A 10,881-nucleotide genomic window follows, 5' to 3' on the forward strand; every position below is an offset into this window, starting at 1 on the left:
TTGACTTCATTATCGCCACTTCCGGCCATTTCGAGTGTTCATTCCAAATCATTAAGAAATGTGTCTCTTCCTGAATTTGCACCATTGCTTGATCGGAATGCCAAAAACACTGCTTCAGATACAGGCAATTGTGCAGACTTTAGGGGAGCTATTAGAGAAGATATCTACATGTGGTGACTCACAGGATGCAAGTACACAGGAGCTCGGGCAAAGGGCAAGAAAAAGACTTGCATAAGGGTGACTATTTACACAATTGGCAATTACACATTTGTGGAAGTGCGATTTGTCATTAATTTGCTTCTTGTTGGGGAAATGGCAGACTTTTGTCTTAGCTGAAGTGATAGTTACAAGAGCATTGCAATGTGTGAGGATTATGGGACTGTTGACAAATAGGGAATGGGAGGATTGAATTATTTGATCACTCCACAACGCGCCTGTCTTTGAGATCTCAGGCATTTAGGGGCTCTGGCGGTCGCTGCGCCTCATTCTCTTCCTCCTCTTCCTTGTGCTGTACGGTCCCTAGGTGGTGGCAAAGGCTGATCCCTCATGGGGCAGAAGATGTGCATTGTGCAGCAGACAATGACAGATCTGAATATTCGCTCTGCAGAACATTGCAATGAATTTGGGATGTCCAGCGTGACATTAAATGAAGCAGTAAAGTGTAAAAGAGCAGAGGAGCAAGGAGTGACATGAACAAGGAGCTCCTTCATGGACAAATGTGTTGAAACAGAAATCTCAGGGGGATGGGCAGCCTCAGCATTAACTTCCAGAACCATAGGATGTGTTCCTACCCAGGCCAATGGTAGCCAGGGAGGAGAAATGATACAACTGAAATTGGACAAGAACTAGGTTTCAACCTCGGGTTCTCTAAATCATAACTACTGCTCAACGCACTTCTCCATTTGACTTTCCCTAAAGGAGAATGACACATGTTGTGCCGGTCACGCTCAACATGATGATTCATGTCAAAACTAGCTGACAGCTAACTATCTGCAAACACAAGCCAGTTCCCAATAGCTCTCGGAAGGTCGTAATCCTTGCAGAAGAGAGAAGTGATCGGTCCAGCTTCATTCATTCATCGGCTAGCTGTGTGAAGAAGCGTCTCTCGAGGTCAGTGTTAATGATACCCTTAATACCCTTTGTCTGTTCCCTGTACAGGTTATTCCTTATCATAGCATTTGCTGTTCCAGTGTCTATCCAGATCATCTCTGAGCTGTCTATTGCAGGTTGAAAGCCCAAGGGAGAGTTTTCACCCTCCCCACACACCTGACCCAACTCCAATTTCGAAACGTACTGGGGATGTACCCATCCTGAACCAGAGTCAGTAAACCACTGTAAACAGATCCCTGACTGGGTGTTAATTCGGTGCTGGGTGATTGGGTGACTAGCTGGCCAGTTGAAACTGAGTTGTATCTGAATGGTATTGACAGGATATATACCTGTGGGAGCAAGGCAAACTAGTAACAGAGTCAGATATACATAGATGCAGAGGGGGAAGAAGGCATTCAATAAATTAATTAAAGATGAAAAACTGAATTAATTACCCTTCTTTTAACACTTAATTATGTGCGTGATTAAGGAGCAACTGAGCTAGAAATCAAAATTAATAAATAATACACAAACATAAATCTATCTTTACAGAATTAAAATTAAGTAAATAATGAGAAACCCCAGTAAGAGAATAGAATAGGCCAATTAACCTAAGAGCCAATAAAAATGTTATGAATTAAGGACTGGATTCTCTGATTTTGAGGCTATGTCCGGAATATGTGTCTGGTCTTATGACCAAAAAGTCGGCGGCGCCCCCACACCGATGCTCCGCCCAGTGGGGGGCTAGCAGCCGGGCCACATAAAGCCCCCGGCTTTACCTATAGATACGGACGGTGGCCGCGCAGATGCACGGCGGCGAACTGCGGTAGTCCCGCCGTACAACATAATAATATAATAATAATCTTTATTGTCACAAGTAGGCTTCCATTAACTCTGCAATGACGTTACAAGAAAAACCCCTAGTCGCCACATTCCGGTGTCTGTTCGGGTACACTGAGGGAGAATTCAGAATGTCCAAATTACCTAACATGGCACCAGCCGCAAGCGGGCCTGGCCTGCCAGATAGTGGCCAATCCGATAACCCCCCTCGCCACCCTCAGACCACCCCCCACCTGTCCCTGCAGTCCCCGCCGAAGACCCCTGGCCAGCGGAACGGCCCACCCCCTGATTGTGGCAGCGCTGGTCACAGTCCACAGCCGCCAGGCGAGGTCCCCCATCGGGGGCGGAGCATCGGGGGGAGGGCCTTCAGTTGATGTCCTGAGGCCGTCCCAACAGCATGCGGCGTACTCACTGATGACGCCATTTTGAGGGGGCGGAGCATCCAAAAAATAGCACCGCCCTCGATTTCGGCGTCAAAATGGATTCTCCGGCCAATTGCTGAATGCGATTTCGCCGTCGGCAATCGGAGAATCCCGGCTTAAACCTAATCATATTAAATCCATCTGATGATTTAAATGTATTATTAAAGGTGAATCCATTGGCTCCAGAAGGAACAAATTGATGATGGCAGCATAAGGCAGCGTGTCGAGGCTGTGCAATGTGGGGAATTATGGATAGTAAGACTATCCCAGATGAACACATCTGTGGAAAATGCCTATGGACCAGAAATTTGAAAGCTGGTACTTGTTCTGTGGGGAAACACTTATTGCAGACCGGAGGTGAGTCTCCACCATATTTATTTAGGCAACATTCAGGGCCCCCTACCTAAGGACAGAATTGCAGAATCACACAGTGCAGAAGAGGTCCTTCTGCCTATTGACTCTGCACCGACACATGAAAAACACTTGACGTACCGAACTAATTCCTTTTACCAGCTCTTAGCCCATAGCCTTGAATGTTAAGACTGCCAACGTACTTTTTAAAGGACGTGAGGCAACCCATCTCTACCAGCCTCCCAGGCCGTGCATTCCATTTTTTTTTTTAAATATGTTTTATTGAAACTTTTTTCCCAAACAACAATTTTCCCCCTCTTACAAAGCAAACGCAACAATAATACAGAAATGTTTAACAATACACAAGTAACAAAACCCCTTTATCTTTGACCTAAACTAAACTAAACCACCCCCCCCCCCCCCCCCCCCCCCCGCTTCCCCCTGGGTTGCTGCTGCTGGTCATCTGCCTTCCCTCTAACGTTCCCCTAGATATTCGAGAAATGGCTGCCACCGCCTGGTGAACCCTTGAGCCGATCCTCTCAGGGCAAACTTTATCTGCTCCAGTTTAATGAACCCCGCCATATCATTTACCCAGGCCTCCAGTCCGGGGGGTTTCGCCTCCTTCCACATGAGTAGGATCCTGCGCCGGGCTACTAGGGACGCAAAGGCCACGACATCGGCCTCTTTCGCCTCCTGCACTCCCGGCTCTTCCGCAACTCCAAATAGAGCTAACCCCCAGCCTGGTTTGACCCGGGCCTTCACCACCCGCGAAATCACTCCCGTCACTCCCTTCCAATACCCTTCCAGTGCCGGACACGCCCAAAACATATGTGCGTGGTTTGCCGGGCTCCCGCCACACCTCCCACATTTGTCCTCCACTCCAAAGAACCTGCTCAATCTTGCTCCCGTTATGTGTGCTCTATGTAGTACCTTAAATTGAATCAGGCTAAGCCTGGCGCATGAGGAAGAGGAATTTACCCTGCTTAGGGCATTAGCCCACATACCCTCCTCTATCTCCTCCCCTAGTTCTTCTTCCCACTTTCCTTTTAGTTCGCCCACCGACTCCTCCCCCTCTTCCCTCATCTCTCGGTAAATCTCTGACACCTTGCCCTCTCCGACCCGCACCCCTGAAAGCACCCTGTCCTAAATCCCCTGTGTCGGGAGCAGCAGAAATTCCCTCACCTGTTGTCTAGTAAACGCCCTCACCTGCATATATCTCAAGAAATTTCCCCGGGGAAACTTATATTTTTCCTCCAATGCTCGCAAAAGTCCCATCTATAAATACATCTCCCACCCTCCTAATTCCCAACTGGTACCAGCTCTGAAATCCTCCATCCATTCTTCCTGGGGCGAACCTATGGTTGTTCCTGATTGGGGACCCCACCAGGGCTCCCCGCACCCCTCTCTGTCGCCTCCACTATCCCCAGATATTCAATGTTGCCGCCACCACCGGGTTCGTGGTAAACTTTTTAGGTGAGATCGGTAGCGGCGCCGTCACCAGCGCCTCTAAACTCGTCCCTTTACAGGACTTTCTCTCCAGTCTTTTCCATGCCACTCCCTCACCCTCCATCATCCATTTACGTATCATTGCCACATTGGCAGCCCAATAGTAATCGCCCAAGTTCGGTAGTGCCAATCCTCCTCTGTCCCTACTACGCTGAAGGAACCCCCTCCTTACTCTCGGAACTTTCCCTGCCCACACGAAGTTCGTGATGCTCCTGTCTATTTTATTAAAAAAGGTCTTGGTGATTAGTATAGGGAGACATTGAAATACAAATAAGAACCTCGGGAGGACCATCATCTTAATTGCTTGCACCCTGCCCGCCAGCGATAGAGGCTGCATGTCCCACCTCTTGAAGTCCTCCTCCATTTGTTCTACCAACCGTGTCAGATTAAGTCTGTGCAAGGTTCCCCAGCTCCTAGCGATCTGAATCCCCAGGTATCGGAAGTTTCTTTCCACTTTCCTTAGAGGCAAGCCTTCTATCTCTCTACTCTGGTCCCCTGGATGTATCACAAATAATTCACTCTTCCCCATGTTTAGCCTATACCCCGAGAAATCCCCGAACCCCCTCAAAATTCGCATAACCTCTATCATCCCCCCCGCTGGGTCCGACACGTATAACAATAGGTCATCCGCGTATAACGAGACTCGGTGTTCTTCTCCCCCTCTAATCACCCCTCTCCATTTCCTGGAGTCTCTCAACGCCATGGCCAGAGGTTCAATTGCCAACGCGAACAACAATGGAGACAGCGGGCATCCCTGTCTTGTTCCCCTATATAGTCGGAAATACTCCGATCTATGTCGACCTGTAACTACGCTTGCCGTTGGAGCCCCATAAAGAAGTCTAACCCAGCTAATAAACCCATTCCCAAACCCAAACCTCCTTAACACTTCCCATAAATACTCCCACTCCACCCTATCAAATGCCTTCTCTGCGTCCATTGCCGCCACTATCTCTGCCTCCCCCTCCACTGGGGGCATCATTATCACCCCTAATAGTCGTTGCACGTTAACATTCAGTTGTCTCCCTTTTACGAACCCTGTCTGGTCTTCGTGCACCACCCCCGGGACACAGTCCTCTATCCTCGATGCCAGTACCTTTGCCAACAATTTGGCGTCCACGTTCAATAATGAAATGGGTCTATAGGACCCGCACTGCAACGGATCTTTATCCCTCTTCAAAATTAACGATATCGTCGCCTCCGACATCGTCGGGGGTAGAGTCCCCCCTTTCCTGGCCTCATTGAACGTCCTCACCATCAACGGGGCCAACAAGTCCACATATTTTCTGTAATACTCCACCGGGAACCCATCTGGTCCTGGGGCCTTCCCTGCTTGCATGCTTCCCAGTCCCTTAATAACCTCGTCCACCCCAATCGGTGCCCCCAGGCCTACCACCCCCCGCTCCTCCACTTTCGGGAACCTCAATTGGTCCAGGAACTGCCGCATCCCCTCCTCTCCCTCTGGGGGTTGAGACCTATACAGTTCCTCATAGAAGGTCTTGAACACCTCATTTATCTTTCCTGCCCTTCGCACCGTGTCTCCCATTTCGTCTCTAATTCCTCCTATCTCCCTCGCTGCTGCCCTCTTTCGCAATTGATGAGCCAACAGGCGACTAGCCTTTTCCCCATATTCATACCTCCTCCCCTGTGCCTTCCTCCACAGTACCTCCGCCTTTCTGGTGGTCAGAAGGTCAAATTCCGTCTGGAGTCGCCTCCTCTCCCTGTACAATTCCTCCTCCGGGGTCTCTGCAAATTCCCTATCCACCCTTAAAATCTCCCCCCAGGCCGTGCATTCCAGACCATCACCCTCGTGGCAAAAATGTTTTTTCTTACAATCCCCCCTAAACCTCCTGCTCTTCACCTTGAACTTGTGTCCCTTGAGTCCCTGAATATAATCAGTGAAGAGGCCTAAATCCTCAACGTGATGACCCAAGTCTTCTGCAGCAGAACTAGTGTGTGAGCTCGCCCTGCATTGAGCTGGCGCCTAGGTGACATTGTTTTCCCTCTGCCCGCGCTCTTGTGCACTTGGTGGCTCACCCCATGTGTAGATCCTGCCTCTATTCTGGACAGGCTTAGGCTCTGAGCTGGTGTCTGCAAGCACATCATCATCATCCCCAATCTCTTTATCCGCTGCCTGCGGGGCTTCTAATTCTTGTGAATCTGAATTGAGAAAGGGGCAAGGATTAAGCTGCGGTGATTAGAGGAGAGAGTGAGAACTTGGCATGATGCCACCTGCATCTTAAATGAGGAATAATGGGAAGGGAGTAGGAGGATTAGAATTGCAGAGACCATGGTCCTCTCTGGTCACCACGCCTCTGTGATGCCCCTTTCTATGATTGGCAGACCTTTAATATTGTGCACCACAATCCCCACACCTGCTTCAAAAGGTATCCAATTTAATACCCTCCTCTCTGACCCTGAAGTCTTCCTTTTAAGATCAACGTTGAATGAATGATGTGGTGTTACTGCAGGTGGAACTTTCAACTTCTGCATGGGTTTAGAACTAGCTCTCACAACACTATGCCAATTATTTGCCTTTTCATGAAAGTCAGTTGCAAAACTATTGGGCACGGTTTTCCCACTGCGTCGCGTCCGACGGCTGAATCGCAGGGGAGCCCCAAATCGGGCTGTGTGCTGGGCGTGAAACCTTCAGCGAGTCACCCGACACGCGGCACTCTACAGGACCTGGATCACGCCCTCGCTGGCAGTGTCAACGTGCCCGGGTGCCAGGTTGGCACTGCCAAGGGTCGGGGCCTGAGGGCCATGCTCTTGAAAGGGGACTTTCCGGTGAATCGTGCCCGTTGGGTATGTAAAGGCCTATTCTGTCGGTTGTGGCTTGGAAGGTGGCTCTAGCTGCTGCCAATGAGCAGAGGGAATCTGGTGAATTGTGAGTCACTGTACTGCCCTATTTCGATCATGATGACAGGACACATGTTTCCACTTCCTTTCTCATCGCCCTGACGACACTGGTCTCCATCAGCATTACTCCAAACTTCACGTCAAAGTGATGGGGAGATGGGGAAATAATTTTTAACTCCATTCTTACTTGTACTGTTTTACCAAAAATATGTTGGAAATAGATGCTTATTTTTCTCCTCCACAGTTCGTCGTGCAAACCATTACATTGCCAACCAAGAGTTCTTCTGTGTTGCGCTTACCAAATGGAACTGCCAGATTACAATTATACTGAATATGATTATGATTACAACTCGACAATGGATTACAGCGGTTTTGTGCAGTTGTGCGAGAATGTTAAAGTTAATCTATTTGGAGCCGTGTGTACATCAGTCTTGTACAGCCTGGCCTTTATTGTTAGCCTGGTTGGGAACGCTCTGGTTTTGTGGGTTCTGGTTAGATACGAGAAGCTGAGGAGTGTAACAGACATCTTTATTCTGAATCTCGTCACCTCCGATTTGCTTTTCGCCTTCTCGCTTCCGTTCTGGGCCGTGGATCACACGTCTGGCTGGATCTTCGGCAAGGCCATGTGCAAAGTAATTACCGCAATCTTCTTCATCGGATACTACAGTGGGATCATGCTGCTGACGTTAATGACTGTCGACAGGTACTTTGCAGTGGTGCATCCTCTGTATGCTGTCAGAACTAGAAAGGCTCACTATGCTGGGGTAGCCAGTTTAGTCGCTTGGGGAATCAGTATCTCAGTCACAATCCCTGAGGTCATCTTCTCTGATGTACATTATGAGAAAGAAAGCGTCTGTACAACTGATTACTCAACCAAGGGCGGGCGTATATGGCAGCTGTTAGGATGTTATCAGCAAATTTTTTTGTTTTTCTTAATCCCCTTTGCTGTAATTGTGTTCTGTTACTGTAGAATTCTCAGCACCGTCATCAGGTGCAAAGCGAGGAAGAAGTACAAAACAGTGAAAGTTATCTTTTGCATTGTGGTGGCGTTCTTTGTGTGTTGGGCACCTTACAACATTGTCATCTTCCTGTTCTCCTTGACCGAACTCCAGGTCCCAGCCTTCATAACCTGCGAGATGGAAAACCGACTGAATTACGCGTTTTACATTTCCCGGAACCTGGCTTATTGCCACTGCTGTCTCAACCCCTTCTTTTATGCCTTTGTGGGTACAAAGTTCAGGGCACATTTGATCATGCTGCTGGGTAAATGTTTCCCCTGTGTGAAAAGCTGCAAAGAATTCAGCACCTCCACCAGCACCAGCAAACACAACAGCTCCCAGGTTTGTTCAGAAAATGAGCTGATGCTAACTTCGATCAGGGCTTGAAATGTCATTCCAACCATCTGTGTAGCCAGAATTTGATAGCCTGCTGGGACAGTGCCTCCATCCGCAGGCATAGCCATTAGATGTAGGAGGGTGAGGGGGGAGGCAAGGCCGGGGCCTCTGAATGTCTGAGTTCACTTGTCTTGGGCCTTCATCGGAATCCAGCTCATGGTCAGGGTTGAGATGGGGCATATGTCCCCGACTGCGGGAAGAGGCAGATCAATAGGAGCTCCAAATGCTATGATTAAGAATCTGACCCTGTACAGATCATAGAATTCCGACAGTGCGGGAGGAAGCAATTCGGCCCATCGAGCCTGCGCCGACCCTCTGAAAGAGCACCCTACCTAGGCCCAACCTCGCCTGACCTCTGGAGACTAAGGGGCAGGTTAGCATTGCTAATCCAACCTAAGCTGCACATCTTTGGGCTTGTGGGAGGAAACCGGAGCACCCGGAGGGAACCCACGCAGACACTGGGAGGACGTGCAGACTCCGCACAGTCACCAACGGCTGGAATTGAACCGGGCCCCTGGTGCCGTGAGGCAGCAGTGATAACCGTTGTGCCACCCTGCTGCCCTCTCAAAAAAAACATATTCCTGGTAAATTTACAAAGGGAGGCAAAATGGTTGGTGCTTGAGCTGCATCCTGAGTGACATGGACACTCACCATTTGCAGAAAAACTAGGGAACAACGTCAGAATGTTCAGCAGGGTTGACAACAGAAAATCCATGGATTTTCCAAGCCATGGATAAATGTCTAGATTGCTGGGCCCGTGTACATCTGTGTCCAGCACTTGTATCGAAGGACGAAGAGGGCCTGATAAAGCATCCGCATCACCAGAATAGGCCAGTCTAACAACCTCTCCTCACAAAAATGGGTCAGCCCAACACCTTCCCTTATCAAAATGGGTCGCTTTGACAACCCCATCTCACTTGAATGGATCGTCCTGTCATTCCCACCCTCAGCAGAATGGATCAGCCTGACATTCCACCCCCCCCAACACCAGAAAGGGTCAGCCCAACAATTCCCCTCCCCCCCCCCCCCCAACTCCCGTGAGAATGGGTCCACCTGAGAATACCATTGCCACAAAGCAAACTATTGGCAAGCAGAGTACAGTCCGATTATAATTTTGTACATATTTTGTGAGTTGGATTTCTATGTTACGCAATTGAAATCAAATTGTGTTAAGTTTTATTTTATGGTAAATACGTGCAATGAAAAAGAAAAAAAATTCTGCACTTCTGCAAAAGCAGTAACTGAAAATATAGAAAGCTATAAAGTGTTAGAATTGTGCTACAATTTATGATCCCCAGCAGCAAGTTACCTCATTCAGTGCCATTATACACTGGACAAACATTGGCACACTGAGCACAATTATCAGATATATGTTGGCACTGTAGAGGTAACTTGGAAAAATGAAATGATTATATCAATGTCGCGAAATTTATTGAATGTCACGCTTGTAACAATGGAATGCAATAAAATAATTATCTGAAAATTGATTCAATGTCAGACTGTAATGTGAAATGGAAACCACAGAATGAACATCAGAAGCGAGGAACACCATGAAAAGGCTTGAATCTGCGCTTCTTGGCAGATGAGTGTCTCCATAACTCATTATATGGGTGGCACGGTGGCACAGTGATTAGCACTGCTGCCTCACAGCACCAGGGACCCGGGTTCAATGCCAGCCTTGGGTCACTGTCTGTGCGGAGTCTGCACGTTCTCCCCGTGTCTGCGTGGGTTTCCTCCGGGTGCTCCGGTTTCCCCCCACAGTTCAAAGATGTGCAGGTTAGGTAGATTGGCCGTGCTAAATTGTCCAAAAGGTCAGATGGGGTTACTGGGCTACGGGGATACGGTGGGGGGCCTCGGCAGGGTGCTCTTCCAGAGGGTCGGTGCAGACCCGATGGGCCGAATGGCCTCCTTCTGCACTGTAGGGATTCTATGATTACTGCTTTGGTGGATTTAGGCAGGCTTGAAGTGATGGAATATATAAAACTTATTTGCCTATTGTCATGTGTGGGGGAAAGTATTAGAATCTGTTCTTAGGGCTAGCGTGACATAATTTGGAGTAAATTTGAATTGATCAGAGAAAGGGTCAGCATGGATTTGGAAAGGGTGAGTCACATCTAATGAACCTAGCTGAATATTTGAAAGATAGATAAGGAAGTGCCTACAGGTGCTTTCTAACATCCCGTGTTTTCGAAACTTGAATGATGTAGACATTTGTGTAAGCAATGATGACCAATACAAGTGACGCGGGCACTAAGAGTGCATACCTCTGCCACACTGTGTTAACTCAACATTATTACGGCTCTTCGTCGAAGCTTTTTCTTGCTGCGTAACTACAAAACTGAACAAACGATATTTTTTTATTCAGAGCTTCCATCTCATCGAGGAGGTTTCAGACCAATGCATATCCAACAACCTGCTCTGAA

General features: G+C 48.5%; 1 protein-coding gene across 2 annotated transcripts; it reads left to right on the forward strand.

The window, feature by feature from the left end:
* Nucleotides 1-1,051: 1,051 nt before the first annotated feature.
* On the forward strand, nt 1,052-9,945 carry LOC140425546 (chemokine XC receptor 1-like). Of its 2 annotated transcripts, XM_072509958.1 has the most exons (3): nt 1,068-1,110; nt 2,519-2,708; nt 7,309-9,945. In XM_072509958.1, exons 2-3 carry the CDS (start codon nt 2,641-2,643, stop codon nt 8,447-8,449), a joined length of 1,209 nt encoding a protein of 402 aa, XP_072366059.1. In that variant the 5' UTR covers nt 1,068-1,110; nt 2,519-2,640; the 3' UTR covers nt 8,450-9,945. The 2 variants fall into 2 exon arrangements, with proteins under 2 accessions (XP_072366060.1, XP_072366059.1); XM_072509959.1 differs by lacking the exon at nt 2,519-2,708 and having other exon boundaries at nt 1,052-1,110.
* Nucleotides 9,946-10,881: the final 936 nt, after the last annotated feature.

The sequence above is a fragment of the Scyliorhinus torazame genome, chromosome 6, assembly GCF_047496885.1.
Source record: "Scyliorhinus torazame isolate Kashiwa2021f chromosome 6, sScyTor2.1, whole genome shotgun sequence".
NCBI lineage: Eukaryota > Metazoa > Chordata > Chondrichthyes > Carcharhiniformes > Scyliorhinidae > Scyliorhinus > Scyliorhinus torazame.

Coding starts and splice junctions, on each gene's coding strand:
- LOC140425546 (XM_072509958.1), top strand. CDS start 2,641: ATGCCTATGGACCAGAAATTTGAAAGCTGGTACTTGTTCTGTGGGGAA. Junction 2,709..7,308: donor ACACTTATTGCAGACCGGAG/GTGAGTCTCCAC, acceptor TCTCCTCCACAG/TTCGTCGTGCAAACCATTAC.